General features: G+C 40.1%; 1 protein-coding gene across 1 annotated transcript; it reads right to left on the reverse strand.

The window, feature by feature from the left end:
- Window positions 1–675: 675 nt before the first annotated feature.
- Window positions 676–5,425, reverse strand: LOC115426845 (solute carrier family 35 member E2A-like). Its single transcript, XM_030145075.1, is given in 5 exon segments — window positions 676–1,127; window positions 2,090–2,217; window positions 3,176–3,311; window positions 3,402–3,620; window positions 5,383–5,425. Coding segments are annotated over 5 exon segments (552 nt in total). The 3' UTR covers window positions 676–1,101.
- Window positions 5,426–16,401: the final 10,976 nt, after the last annotated feature.

Genomic DNA, 16,401 nt, shown 5'->3' on the forward strand with positions numbered 1-16,401 from the left:
CTTATTCCATTGCCGCCTTCAATTTCCCTTCCCCGACGCTCCCACCTTCCTCCTGTCTAACCTTTCCTCACTCTGCGTATCAAAAACGCATAAGAGAGATAAAGGGAACATCTGACAGTCTGCAACCCTCTCCACCTCTCATCCATCATACATAAATGCCTTTCTACCCTCCTCTCCATCGCTGACGCGCCGCCCCTCTCCTCATTTGTTGGTACATGTTCTGCCTCCATTTCTCTCCCCTCCGGCAGATCTCCTCTTGCTCTGGGCTAAAGCATGACAACACGTCAGCAGCAGTTTAGCAAAGTACACATCTTTCTGGGATGAAATGAATGAATTGCATTATTGGTGGGTGATAGGGCAAGATTTAGTATCGATCCAACCCCAAGTAAATACTGAGCCAGTGTTGCCAATACTGATACATTTTATTAATTGAGATGGATGTGTGATCACATTGCCAAATCTGAGTGAATTGTCATGACCTTCAAGTGTTTTTGTGATTTTTTTTATTTGGATAATTCATTAGTTAAAACCCCAGACGGATATTTCAGATTCAGATTCTTTATTTGTCTTTTACACATTTCCATCATAGATGTAACATAAAAACGAAATGACAATGCATTGGTCTCTACAAAAAACACACGGATAAAACACTTATAAACACGATAAAATAGTCAGTATAAAAATATAGAAAAATCCATAAATAAATATTGCACATAATAAAATATGTGATAAAAGTATAAAAAGTGGTATTAATCTGATGTTAAAAGTATTGCAATGAATATAGCACAGCATATAGAATAGAATAGAATAGAATAGAATAGAATAGAATAGAATAGAATAGAATCTTTATTTTGTCAGTAGTACTTTGTCACACACATAACATGCACCACACACTGGAATTTATCTTCTGCCTGTAACCCGTCACTAGATCATGCGTCACACACACTGCATACTAGGAGCAGTGGACTCACCATGTCAGGCACCGGGGAGCAAATGGGGATGGTTAAGTACCATGCTCAAGGGCACATCAGCCAACAACTATCTGGCAGTCCAGGAAATCGAACCGGCAACCCTTCGGTCACAAGCCGACTCTCCAGCCATCTAGGCCACAGCTGCCCTTATATACACTATACATTTGGGCAAAGTTTAGAGTGAATTACAAAAATAAAACTTGCAGTGCAATAGAACAGCAACAACTTTTACAACAAATAAAAGATTTAAAACTTTTTCCTCTTCAGTGCAAGAGTAATTAATTAATTTACATTAAATCTGAGACATATTTTATTTAGTTTTGTTTGAATTTGTTTCAACTCGAGTAAATGTATTCATATAAATAAATGACAAGTGGATAGATATTATTTTGAGGTCTTACGAGAATTAATACTTTTTGAATTGGTTAAAGTAACAAATAACCAGATGCACTTTGTAACTAATGCTGCCTAAACCAGACTTGTGCCTGTGGGTGGGTCTGTCGGTACCAGGGGGCAGAGGATTAGCCTCCTTTCTCCATCTCTAAAACTCCCTGTTTTCTTTGGTATGACCCGTCATGTGTTTGTATAGATTTGTAGTGTTGCTGCTGTATTTGAAAACCTTTATCGTAACTAGTGCAGGTAGCACTGTTGTCATTTTCTGCCTGAAAATATACCCAAATGGCACTTCTCTCTCTTTTTCTGCGTCTCTGTGCAAATAATACTGGCCGGGTCACCGTGGACTCGTGGTCGGCTAGTGGCTACACATTTGTTTGTTTGCCTACCTTGGACTACTGAGTCACGTGACAGTACAACATTAAATCACAAAGAGGGGAGGAGGAGCCAGGAGCGCCTGCCTGGCTAGAACATAAACTGTTAAACTGGTAGCACCCAGTACTTACACACATAGACCCAGACAGCCGCCTCGACGATGAATCCACAGTGGCAGCAGAGAAACTGAAACTAAAGTATCGATCTCATTACACTGGTATCGATGAATATCAATACCAACGTCGATCCGCCCACCACTGGTGGAAACACGCCGTATGTTAACTACATGCTAACCTGACACCCTGAATCCCCTCCCCCAAACAGCCAGATGCATCATTGGTGTCATCTACCTGTGTACTCCCCGAGGATCAGCCGGGACATGACAACAGTGAACATGGGAGCTGAGCTCTTCACCATCTCTGCGAAGGACACCACCACATTCTTCAGGCTCAGGAGGCCCAGAACCACAGTGATGAACCTCAACGAAACAAAAGGGAAATAATTGTTACTGTTGTTATTATAATTCTTATATTCCAAATGTTCTGTCATGTACTTTTCGCCACAGATTACACCATTATATAAGCTACTGGTTCTAAATGTGGCCATTGTAAATCTAGTCTGCTTTTAGATTAGATTTAATTAGATTAGACGAAAAATAGTAAAACAGTATAAAAGACAGGAGTGAAAACTTGCAATTGCACATTGGAAAGTACTAGTACTACTTAGTTAGGTAGTTATTCAAAGAATAAAAGTTACAATAAAGTGATAACAGTAATAGTCAAAACAATGATATACAAGTCATATAAGTATGTAAGTAATACTAATACTAATAATACTACAAATAATAATAATAAGCAGCGGTGAAATTACTAACTTACCAACAGCAAGAAAACAAGCATTGCACAGTGGAATAAACAATAAACATTGTACCACAGGACTGAGTCCAAATTGAGTTCTGTTCATGAGAATCATGACTTGTTTTGAAGGTTCGAAGGTTCAGTGTGTGATACTTAATCATATCTGGTGGTGAAGATGCAAATGGAAACCTGCTGAATTCCATCTGCCTCATCCTCTGTTTTTGTGGCAGCACAAAATGCTAAGGGCCCTTGTTAGAGATGTATTTTTTTTTTCATTGTAAGCTTTTTAGGTGAGGGGCTATTGACTGGGATCCTCAGACAGAGCTAACAGAAATGCACTTTAACACTAGTGAATACAACCTCCTATGAACTAGACAAAATTACAAATTCTGAGCAGCTGTACAAACATGGTCGACTCTGTGGAGGCAACCCACTATATTTCTTCATACAAGAGAAATGCAAGTGCTGATAATTATGTTTGAGTATTCTCATAGTTTACAGTGTGAGGGCATGTATAGGTAGCTTTGGTTAGTCTCAGTCCTGCTCTCTACCCAGTCTATCACTGTGAAAATGACTCACCTCATGAGTTAGACAAACAGCATGATCATGGTAAGGTTGGTGTGGTACTTGGTCCTGGACTTGTGCTGGTACAGACAACAGGGGACCAACATCTTCACACAACCAATGACAGTGGTGGAGAGCATTTGAACCGCACCTGAGGGTGAGGAGCACACTGGATGTTCAGCTTTACTTTTCCGCTCTTGTACACCAGAAAATGAGAAGCACTGGTACCTGTCCTAATTACCCAGCATGCTCGGCTCCCCCTCCAGCAACGACAGGATGTACTTGTTGAGGAAAAGGGTGCAAAAGCTGAAGAAGTCCCAGAGGCACATGTAGGCCAAGGAGCACCTGTTCCACAGCCTGGACTCTGCTTCTATCACTGTGGTCTCCGTGACCGTTCTCTTCAGAACCTGATCCCTCGGCAGGCTCCTGCAAAGTTGTCTACGTTTTACCAGCAAGCTCTCTTGGCCCAGAAATTACATTATAATCAGAATTTTTCCTCTCATAAAATTATTATTTGGAATAACGGAGACATTTCCGTTGGGAAGAAATCTATATTCAATCAGAATTGATTTGATAAAGGTATTATTTATGTGTATGATCTCTTTGACAACAATGGTTTAATGCTTAGTTGTGAACGTTTTCTTCTTATTAAATCTTTTTCCTAAAACAAATAAGGAATTCAGTTGGGTAACAAAAGCTATCCCTCATGGTCTACGCTTTCTTATGAAAAGTCATCTCCAAGTGATAAGAATAGAGTCTCGTTTAATAATTAATGGTATTGACATTTTGGATTCTAAATGCAAGAATAAACATATAAGAAACACATTCTATGAAACACAGAAAATAACTCCAAGAGGGAAAACTTTTGGGGACAATGTCTTTTCATATATTGATTGGCAAAGAGCATAGCTATTACCATACAAATACTACATCAACAATAAGTTAAGAGAGATTCATGTCAAGATTTTACACATTGTATATACCACTAATGCATATCTTTCTAAATTTTTAGATCTAGAAAATAAATGTAACTTATGTAATAATGAGCCTGAAACTTTGATATACTTATTCTATTAATGCAACCACTCTATTACCCTCTGGACTAAATTGGAAAGATATATATTGTGTAAAGTCAAACACCCCATTGCAATTTATTGTAAGTCTGTTATTACATGTTTTATTCACCAAGAGAGCAGCATTGAGTATATTGTTAACTTATTAATATTGTTTGGTAAATTCCATATCCATAAATGTAAAGTGCTGAAAATGACCCCCAGTTTACACAAACTCCTGGCTGAATTTGAACAGTACATTTGCAGTATTAAGCTTATAGACTCCCCAAATGTGATAAGACTGTCAAACTATATGAGCAACTTTTTACAGAGAACTAATGTATAAGAATCCCTTTGTATTTTTTTGTATGTTAAGATTATTGTATGTTCTTGTGGCCTTGTCGATGGTATGTTTGATCTTTGTTAACTGTAATCTTTGAAATAAAGGTTAAAAAAACAACAGTGTCTGCCATTAGTGGAGAAAAGTTGCTATGTGCCCTTTTTCACTACAAATGAACAAAAAAAAATCCCAATTAAAGTTTTATATTTTACCAAATAGTAAAATGGAACCACAAAGGAGGACAAAATGGCTTCAAGCTATCAGAAGAGAGGAGGAGTTTGGCAGATTATGGGACCAAAAAACAAAACATGTATGTCTGCACTCAGCACTTCATTTAGGTCAGTTTAATGTAATGGTAACCATTTCCAAACAATCATAGACTATATCAGGGGTATCAGGAATATTAGATGAATTATTTAAACGCTAATGAACTTTGTACTACATTTGTAATTTGTGTAGATTTCCTCGCAACATGAACAAACGTACACATTCAGTACCTAAGTAGAAGTACAGATACTTGTGTACAAAAGTCTAGTAAAAATAGAAGTACTGATTAAAGTAATTTACTGAGTACAGTATATGTAAAAAAAAAAAAAAAAAGTGCTGGCTCTAATGTACTCCAAGCATTAAATCAACTGTAGCCCTCTGAAGGACATTTCTATGGTCAGTTTCTGTGCAAAGCTAAAAGAACCTCATCATATTGGACCAACAACATTAATTAAATAATATTAATTCATCTGTTTAATTCAGTCGGATCATAGGCTCAGTCTTTTAAAACGTATGGACAACAAAGTGGAGTTAATGTTTTAATAGGGAGAGAGCAGTAATACCTGAGAGCAGCCCCCCCGTCCCTTCTGCTCTCAGGTGGCCCATGACTGGCCACCTGAGAGCAGGAGGGCAGGGGATTGCATGCCGAGCCCAAACAGTCATGGGCCACCAGGGAGCCAAAAGCAGAGGGAAGGGGACCTCTTCTACTGGCTCTCAGGTGGCCCCTGATTTGTCTGAGCCAACAATGCAGTCCCCTACCCTTCGCCAGAGGTGGAGGGCAGGGGGCTGGCTCTCAGGTGGCCCCTGATTGGACAGACGAAGAACGGTTCAGAAGACCCTTCATGGCAAGAAATAACAAGGTAATGTATATCTGGTCTGAGGGTTCCCGGGACTCGGCCCTGGAGCCAGGCCTGGGGTTGGGGTGTGGGTGAGCGCCTGGTGGCCTGCCCTTATCCCGGGTCTGGCTGGGCCCATCTGAATCTGAGACATGGGCCCATCGTCCTGTAGGCCCACCACCTGCAGGGGGAAGCAGAAGGGTCTGGTGTTTTGCGGATTGGGCCTTTGTGGTCCAATCCTCGGTCACAGAAGACAGGAGCAGGACTAGTCCAGATCCAGCCACAGATCAGGACAAGTTCAAGTGTGTGATTTCATCTACTACTGTCTTGTTTTTTGCTTTTTGTGTTTTTCAGCAGCAGGACTAGGAAGTATGAAGAGACCCAGTGGACATTGGTCTGGATCATCAATCGTACAAAGACATTGTCTCAACATGTAAGTCAGCGTGTTGGTCTTAAGCATCTGATCACAGATGTCCTCTACAGTTGTATATTTGTGTTGTTATGTCAGTGGGTGTCACAGTGGATAACCATTTGCAAAACCACACTATAAAATCAACTCTTCTACATCCACACAGTGTTTAATGATTGTGTATTGATGTTTCTAGATGTGGGTGTTGACGACATCAGAGACATCTGCGGTGGACCCAGGACAGACCAGGTCTGCAGCTGTGGAACCCCTGCAGTCAGATAGGTGACACATTTTACTGATTCGTTTGAAAAATGCTGTTCATTTTATTGACTATCTTTGTCATTTTTGTGTATTTTTGTTGATAATTTTCTCTATATTTTTGGCTCATTTGTTCATTTTGTTCATAATTTTTGTTACAGACCCGGGGAGAGATACCACAGGAACAGGACCAGTCCAGATGCAGACCTGATGTCACAGGTGTCAAGTCCAGTCAGGACCTGACAATAGGGCTGGGGACCCACAATGGGTCCAGGTCATGTATTCATTTCGATTTCATATTTTTTAATGTTGTCAAAGCTCATGTACAAGGGGATTTAATCTACAACTTTCTTGTTCTTTTTCGTTTCAGCACCTGCGACCTGGACCCAGATAAAGCAGAAGAAAATGGATGGAGGACGAGGAAATGCAGTCATCTCTAAATGTAAGTCAACATTTCTGTGTCTGATCAGAAATGTCCACCACAGTTTTACATTTGTCTTGTGTGTCAGTGGGTGTCACAGTGGATAACCTAGGTCTTATTTTGACTGTGTTTCAGGAAAGACAACAGCAATGCAGATCCTCTGTGAAGGAGGAGGCCAGTCTGATGGACAGTCTTACTCGTAAGTAAATATATATAGTGTAGTAAAACTAGCTCGTTGACCCGGGGGATCCATGGGTGCTATATCTGGTCATTTTTATGCTGTTGTATATTCATGCGTGCTGTACCGCATTTGTGCAGCAGTCACCGCCGAGGTGTTGTGAGTACAGCAACTTGATTGCATCCTATTGTATTCCAAAATTACTAATATCTCCAAAAATATTGGTCCTATCAACTTGCCGTTTTCACTAGTCTTTTCCTTGACCAAAAATACATAAGTATGCTAAATTGCAGCTCTTTCCGGATTTTGTGTGATTTTGTGTGCACACATACACACAAGCACACAGAGGTCACTTGGCTTTTATAATATAGATGTCAGGGTAGAGACTGCGATCTGGTAGGGTCGGCGATTCTACCAGTAGAGACTCCGATCGTAGTCTCTACCAGTAGAAACTCCGATCAGAGTCTCTGACCCTAACCCTAACCCTAACCCTAACCCGATCGGAGTTTCTAGTGGCAGGATCGGAGTTTCTACCAGTAGAGACTCTGATCGGAGTTTCTACTGGTAGAGACTACGATCAGAGTCTCAACTGGTAGAATCGCCGATCCTACCAGATCGCAGTCTCTACCCTGATATAGACATGACTATGTGCAACTTTTTCATTAGTTTTTTTTCTATTACAGGTTCATCAATAGAGGGCACTAGGGCACCAATCCACCTGTCTCACATTAAGAAGAAGATGATAGGAATCACATAAAATAATTTTTCAAAAACTTGAATATTTAAATAAATGAGCTATATATGATACAGTCTGTGAGTGTTGTGTATAATCTGCATTCAGGTAGAGTTCAAAATGTTTTCAGTCATTTAGTGAACAGTCATGTGATGTAACATGTCTCCTCTTTAGGAGGCAAAAATCTGTGCCCAAGGTCTCTCATTTACCATAATAGACTCCATCCTGTTTCATGCTTTTGACTTGCTCTCCTCCTTTTTTAGACATAACAGAGAATGACAAAGGCTAAGGGCCACTCGCAAACGGAGAAACAGAGAGCAAAAGCTTTTCTTTCTCTCATTTTGCAAAAATGTACCTTTTTCTGAAAATTTGAACATTCCTCTCAAAATGTTAGCACCAACAAATACCTTGCATTAGGAGATAATTTAAACTCACAACATCCATCACTCCCCCTTCTTTATTTGCTTTAGTCTCTTGACTTAGAGAATAATGCCTGCTGTGGAACTCAATAGATTTCCTCACAACTAATGTCAGTCTGTGTGCTGTTCTCTCCCACACACCACCTCACTCACTTGTTGAGAGGCTAGATAGCACAGCACAGATTTTTTCCTCATTTTTGCTCACACACTCCATTTGTTTTTACATCTTTGTACTCCTCTCTCCCCTCAGCTCTGGTCTACCCCTGTCTCTCTTTCCCTCTCAGTCTCTCTCCGTCTCTGACAGCTGTTGTTGCTTTGCTGTGTTTGCAGCCTACGCCTTATCTAGGCATGAATTCATTTAGCTGCCATTAGATGCCTCTCCACAGACCCTGCCCAGAGCTCTCTTCTAAAGGAATGAACCCATTTAAACAGCATAATTCATAACACAGAGAGCAACAGTACAGATGGAGAAGTAATGTGCTTTAATGCTGTCATCTATGAGTAGACAAATAGCTGGTCATTAACATCCATATCAACACATCGGGAGGAAAAAAGTAGATTCACTAGTGATGTTGTCATTTACATGGAATATGTTACAGTAAGCACTGCATTTTTGACATCAAAGTATTCCCCTTGCAATTTAATGCTTTCCATTGGATTTATGCTGAAATGTAAGGTCTTATTTAGCTCCCTCCTCTGCCTACATATGCAAATTGCGCTCAACTTTTAAACCTTTTATCCAACTTTAGTGGATTCACAGGCTCTCATGCTTGCCATCAGCATATTTCAGCAGTTACCTATCCAGCGTTACATCCTAAAACCTGCACACCTGTTTTTAGACCCAATCTCTCTGTCTCCTTCCCATTTACCCTCTTCCTCTTTCCTTCTCTTGTCTTTGCTCTGCTGTGTCAGTATTGAGACCATTAATAGTACGGTCACTTCCTCTTTAAGCCAAGTCATCAGATAGCTTTGTCACCTCCGCTCAGCTCCGATAATGTGTCTTCATATCATCTCTCTCACACAGGTCTACTCATACATATTAATTGGAAATCAAATTGAAGAAGCACCTCAGTCCCCCTGTCACTTTTGCAAGAGGTATTAATGGAAAGCCATTAACCTGTTAATGACCAGCAGATTGTAACGGTCAATTAACAGCCATTACACATGCATTTATTCAATTTGTGTTGCAGGGTTCAAAGAATGCAGCAAAGTAGTGGTGTCAAATGTGCAAAAATATTCAACGAATATTAATGTGATGTATATATAATCTTTTTTTTTTTTTTTAAGAGGGGCTGTGTGGAAGCTTATGTGTTATGTATTTGTCCAGCGCTTTCCCAAACCAAACACTACACTTTCCCTTCCTGCCGGGTGGTAGAAAATGAAGCCATTCTCCACTGAGATTTGTCCCTAGTTGCTGTTGTCATCCCTTCAAACTGCCGGGTCATTACTGCACCACAAGCAGCTTGGCTTAATGTCTTTTGACTTAACACTAATGACTGACTCTGCATCTGTCCCTGCGGGGAGAAGGGCGGACGACGGCACTACAAAAAGTCATGCTAACTCTTATTTGTGACAATTAAGGCAGCTATTCTCATTTCATCGGTTTTCTTAAAGGATCTCCACGAGGCTGTTCGACATTTCGTATGGCCATTACAAAGAAATTATGTCCCATTAGACAAGAGGGGGAAAGGAAAGGAAAGGAGAGGAGAGGAGAGGAGAGGAAAGGAAAGGAAAGGAAAGGAGAGGAGAGGAGAGGAGAGGAGAGGAGAGGAGAGGAGAGGAGAGGAGAGGAGAGGAGAGGAGAGGAGAGGAGAGGGAAGGAAAGAGAGGAAAGGAAAGGCTTGTGTCTCCTCCTCTCTCCGTATCTCTTCCCATCATTCCATCTTTTCTTTTCCTCTCCCTTCTCTTCACTCTCCAGTATGAACTGTGCTGGATAGTCCATGCATATTTAACATAGCTGTATCTTCAAAGCTCTGAACTTATTCATTAGCATTTAGAGTGCTAATGAAAGCATGCAGTGTGCTAGCACCCATGCTGTTTCGTACACCTCCTCTTGACTCTCCTTATCCAACCCTGCGCCACCCGCTGCACTGCATTATCTCCACCACCTCACCCTTCCTAAACCTGTCCAAGTCTCTCTGTCTTCCTATCTCTTTTGCTTTTTAGTGTATTCAGCACAGAATTCAATTAAAGAAAAACTGGCTTTTAACTTAAAAAGAGAAATGTGTGGGAGAAATAGCAGATCTCCCACAGGGTTTTTTCTCTCTCTCACTCTCTCTCTCTCCTCCACCACCACCACCACCACCACCACCACCCAAGGTTCCTCCCTTCATTCTTTCTCTTCTCCTTCTATATTGAATCGTACCTCTTTCTTGCTCTCTTCTTGTTCTACCTTGACTGGGGGGTGGAGAAACATGGAGTTCCCAGGGGTCGTGAAGGTGTGTTGTTCATTCTTGCTCATGCCCTCATTCTCTGTCTCTGTCTCTTTCTCTTTGTAATCACTTTCCCTTAGCCTCTGCTGCACACTCACAGCAAAGACAGGAAGCGGCTGGATGCCTGGCTAATTGGACAGGAAACAATGTTCCCTTCTTCTATTTAGTTCCAGTCAGTGAATGAAGTGAAAAGTGGGCGCCTCTTCTCACAGCGACCCAGGCCAAAAGCAGTGCCGGTTGTCGTCTTTTCTCAGCCCGTGGTCTCTCTTTCTCTTTTTCACCACCGGCACTGGGGTGTTGTTGTATTTTTTGGTGTGTCCCTTAGTGTTTCTCACTCTGGCCCTCTTCTTTTTTTTTTTTTTTTTTTTTTGGCAGAAAGATGCTTCTGAACACAGGGTGGATCTCTCCCCGCCTCCACAGTTACAGATTCACCACTCTCCCACACAAATGCACACCAGAGTCCGTGCAGGTAGCGCATGATTGACAAGGAGAAAGAGAAGAGAGCTAGAGAGTATACAGAAGCAATAAGGGAGAAACTGGTAGGAGTGATGAAAGAGGACCAAGGGGGAAGAGGAGGGAGGAAGACAGACACTCGAGATAGTGGGTGTTTTGGAGAAAAAAGAGGTCTGGAATGAGAGAGTTAATCTGCAGAGGAACAGATTGGCTTCCCATCCCTCCTTCCTTCCTTGTCCTTCAAAGCAAAGCACAAATTCAGCACTCTGCTCTCAGACACACATCGGTATCCGCTCACAAAAGACAGAAATCAACATGGCGAATGCTGGAGCAGGTAGAAGCAGCAAATGCGCACATGCAAAATTTTATTAATAGCAAACGGAGGCACTCCAGTTCCATCGAACGTCCAAACAGGAATGTACTCGGTCTTACCTCAGTCGATCGCCCCATTGCTGCCATTGCCGTTTTTGGCACGAAAACACTTGAGGTGACCAGAGAATAGGCTCTGTGACTTGAAAGATATGGGTCAATAAAACACAAGGGATTTTCAAGCTCAAAAGGAAATTGATTATTTTAGCAGCTAGAATGTACTGTGACCTTCATAAACTCACAGACCCTTTTTCAAGTGGCTTTATGAGGACTGAGCTATTTTGTCCTTTGGTTGTTCCAAAAAAACAATTCCCACTGCAGTTGCTATGACCCCTCACCATCTCACAGAACAGTAGTCAATATTCTGGTCTCATCGCTCCATGAAAGGGATCACTTGATTTCATTTTAGCTTAAACTGTGGATAGTGGATATAGACTTTTTGTATGATACCATAATAACAACAAAATGTCAAAATTCAGCATATAAAAATTATTCATCTCAATTTTCCAAATAACCTTTTAACTATTTAACATCCACTCTATGCTCACATTTGAGTCAAGTGGTTTAACCCATAAAGACCCAGTGCTGTTTTTGTGTCAGTTCCCAAATGATTTTTTTCTATATATTTAATCTTTCTGAAGTGATTTGTCACCATTTATTGTCGTGTTATCTTTTGTGTTCTTATTTTTTTTGTGGAAAAACTGGTATTTTCCTATATTTCATTTACTGATCTGTAGATGTTCATAAAAGCTCAGATTAAAACAGAGGGTCTTTGTAGAAGGAAAATGATTTAGTGCTGATTCATTCTGTCTAAGCATTCTGTCTAAACTTTGTACTTGTCATTCTGATGATTTTAGACTCTGTCCTTATTATTCAGAATATACTGAGCAAATCTAGTTAAGAACAGTTTCTGTAGGACATGTTATGGAACTTAGGTAAACATACCTTTGAGGCTTACACAGTATAAAGGATCTTTGCGTTTAGTTGTCTGTGTCCAGTCTCCAGCAAAAAGAGCACCCTGTTTGACCAAACAGTGAAACTTTTTCTCTGAATCTTTTGTTGATCATTGTGCTTATTGCTGGTTGTTCATTTTAATTTGAAACATTATTCTATAATAAATTCATGAAAATCTACATGCTTATTGTGTTTCTTTCTCACCGTGAGGTCTAGGCCCCGACAGTCATTAAATCAAAAACAGAAAAAACTGAAGAAAACGTGACTTTTAAAGCAAAATCGATCACTAATTGAATGTAAACACAAGTGTGTCCATCCACTGTCATTGATCCAACTTCATGGGTTTTACTGGTGAATAAATGTTGTAGAAGATGACGGTGTTTCCATGTTCACTACAGAACCCCTGAACGTCCAAATGGGTCATATCTGATGACCATGAAAAGATGAAAAACTGCATTATGCACCAATTATTTACATGGATTGACAGGATTATTTGATCAACAGGTATTAACTCTTTAAAACCTGACATGTCATCGCTGACACATCCTGTGCATACGCAGTTTGGATGGTTGTAACTCTTTCACTGTGTGTGCAATTGGAAAAATTCTAATGGTTTCTAAAACCTGAGACACTGTGCTTAATGCATAGGTTTTATTGGGTCATTATGGTAATTTCACTCATGCCTGTACTAGGAGCTGAAAAAGACGCCATTTTAGCAGTATTATAACATGCAGTAATTTGTAAATGCTAGATTTTGAAAGATCTGGGGAAAAAAGTACTCTGGAAAAATGGGCAAATGGACTCAATCACAGCATATTTTCTAACCTTTTTATTGTCAAAATAAGAAGAAAAAAAAATCCAGGTGAACTATTTTAGGTTTAGGGTTTGAAGGGTTAAACAGTTTACATCAGTAGATGGTTTTGGTCAGTGGTAGATGTTTGGGTCTTCATGGGTTAAGGCAGGGGTGTCAAACTCAGATCCTCAAGGGCTGGTATCCTGCATCTTTTAGATGTTTCCCTCTTCCAGCACTCCTGACGGTCGAAATCAGGCTTCTGCAGAGCTTGATGATAGGCTTATCATTTGAATCAGGTGTGTTGGAAGAGGGATACATCTAAAACATGCAGGATACCGTTAAGGCTATGTTCCAGTCATAGGTTAAACATAGAAACTATTAAAAATAGTTTAATGCACCTTTTCTGTTGTTAGCCTAACCCTAAACCTAACCCAGTTTATAACCCTAATCCTAATTTAGGGTTAGGGTTATTACAGAGAAGGTGTAAAACAAAGACGCATGCTTGAGATTTTATCTGAGAGACACTTTACAGTATATATTTATCATGTGGTTAAAGCACAGTCAGAACTACATCTGTAAAAACATGGCTCAAATGTAACCCCAACCCTAAAATAGGTCACTGAAAACCTGGTGGATGTTACTCATGTCCCCAGTGACCCATAAAAATGAGTTAATGATGAAAACGTTAAAGTAAATTTGAAGTTAATATGAATATTTCTACTTGCTGTAATATGCTCAGTTGGTATTAGGGTGAAATCATTGTTTTCATGGGTTCAGTGACAAGAATGATCATAAATAGATAAAAGATATTTTAGATTTCTCTGGCTATGGTCAGACTGCGACTGAAATTTTATCCCATTTGACTCATAATAGGTTAATTGGTTAATCTAAATTGCCCATAGATGTGAATGTGAGAGTGATTGTTTGTCTCTATATGTTCAGCCCTGCGATGAACTGGTCCAGGGTGTACCCCGCCTTCGCCCCTATGTAGCTGGGATAGGCTCAAGTGACCCCCGTGACCCTAGTGAGGATAAAGTTGGTTCAGATAATGAATGAATGAATGACTCATATGTGGTCCTGTTTGTTTGTTTTTTCTTGTTTTCATGACTGCTCTAACAGCACAAAAGGCATGGAATCTAATCTTTTCACGCTCTCATCAGGATCACTTCTGTATGTATCTTTTCCAATGTGACCTCTGAATGTGCAGATTAGAGTTTATCTTATGTTACTCTTGGCAGATATTCATCACAACTCTGCACAGGACTGTAATAATATAAAGTAGTTCAAATGAACTCAACCTTAAACATGTACAGCAGTAAAAACATAACATATCCTTGAATTTAGAAGTACCATGAATCCAGAAACATCATATGTTATAATAAAATGCAAAGGTTGATATTTTTACTGCACAATGAAATTTGATAACTCTTATAATATTTTGAGTTAAATGTATGGTATTGAATGCACAACTTTTACTTGAAGTATTTTCTGTGTGTGGGTGGTTAGGTGGTGCAGTTTTTAGCACCGTAAGAAGCAAGAAGGTTCATTTACATGTTTATATAGTCCCGTGATGACCTGGTGATGTGTCCGTGTCCTTAACCCGATGGCAGGTGGAAGAGACTCTGACACAATGAATGGATGTGTGCTCGGTGTGTGTATTAGTCCTTCTATTGGAGGATATGGCATCAAAACCACTGCTGTTGTGCATGTCGTTCATAGCCAGTTCACATTGATACACAGTGAAATCTCATGTAGGCCGCATTTTGTTTTTTAAATAATGTGAACAGCCAAACAAAAAAAAATCCGATCTAATCAACAAATGAGAATTGAGTGTTAAGACTGGCAGTTCAGTGGAACATTATGTGGAAATGTAGTATCTAGATCTGCAGCTATCAATTATTTTTGTAATCGATTAATCTATTAATTATTTTCTTTGATTTGATTCAATTAAATTCATTTTTTAAATGATCAAAAAATGTAGTAAAAATGTAAAACAGACATGTCTGAAAATGACAAACAACTTGTCTCTTATTCTAGAATCAACCGAAACAACAGCCACAAAAGTATAAAAGTAAAAGGACATATATAAAAAAGTCTATATAGAAATAACAACAATAACATAAAAGTATAAAATATACACTAAATTATATACAAACGAGTCAGATAAGTCTACAATCAATTTATTCATTGCTGTCTTCAACAACCTTCTGACCACTTCATGTAACTAACATACAACTTTGAGGTGATCCTGGCATCGTGTGCATCACAATAAGTGTCCGTGTGAAACACAACCAATGTTTAACGGCATACAAATTAAGGAAATGAAGCTTTGATTTAGGAAAATTACACTTTTTCTTGCAATTTTTAAAAATTGATTGGAGTCGATTAATCGTTTCAGCTCTATCAGTTTCATTCTATTTATTATTTTATTAAACATGATGAAAGAATCTGCATTACAGTAACATTTTCAGTTGTAGCAGGTGCATAAAGTGGACATCACAGCAAGTTTACAGTGTTCACCTGTGTGTGTGTGTGTGTGTGTGTGTGTGTGTGTGTGTGTGTGTGTGTGTGTGTGTGTGTGTGTGTGTGTGTGACCTGGTTTGCTGACCCAGTAACAGTGGCCACGTTCACCTGTATTACTCACACTTGTCTGATCTGCGCTGCTCAAACAAGCCGGCAGCGGTCCACTATTTCTACCTAACCCACTACTGAATTATAACTCTCCAACGGAGCTGCAGGACACCTCACAGGGGGTTGTTGGTGGTGGTGGGGTGTATATGTGTCAGAGGAGGGTGTCTGCTTCACTGTCGCTGTAAACAGTTCTGCCAAGTGATCAAAGCGAAGAAATGTGCACAGCAGAGGAGAGGCTTCCATGTTTAACAAGTATGAGTTTTCTGTCTGGTTTGACTGGGAGTCATGTTTCGGGGGGTGAATGTTTACTCTGCTTACAAGAGATTTTTGTTGTGAATGGGAAAAAGTGTAGAGATGAGTTGCTGAGCTTGTGGAAGTAAGTTAAGGGGGAAAAAAAAAAAAAAAAGTTTTCCTCCTCGTACTTTATAAAATGTCACCAGTTGTGCTGTTTTATTGACTGCACTCACTCTCTTTTTGTCTGCCCTCCGTGACCTTTCCACCTCTTGCGTACGCCCCCCACCCCACCCCCTCCCATTTTTCCAGACTTTCTCCCAGAGTATCAGTCGGTCTGCATCAGGCGGCGACTGAGATCATTAGAGCTGCTGATTTAACGAGCTCATAGCAGTCGGTGCAGCTGCGGCAGTAAAGGTTTGAGCTGCTGACATAAACACACACACACACACACTCACACATAAA

Source organism: Sphaeramia orbicularis, chromosome 10 (assembly GCF_902148855.1).
Source record: "Sphaeramia orbicularis chromosome 10, fSphaOr1.1, whole genome shotgun sequence".
NCBI lineage: Eukaryota > Metazoa > Chordata > Actinopteri > Kurtiformes > Apogonidae > Sphaeramia > Sphaeramia orbicularis.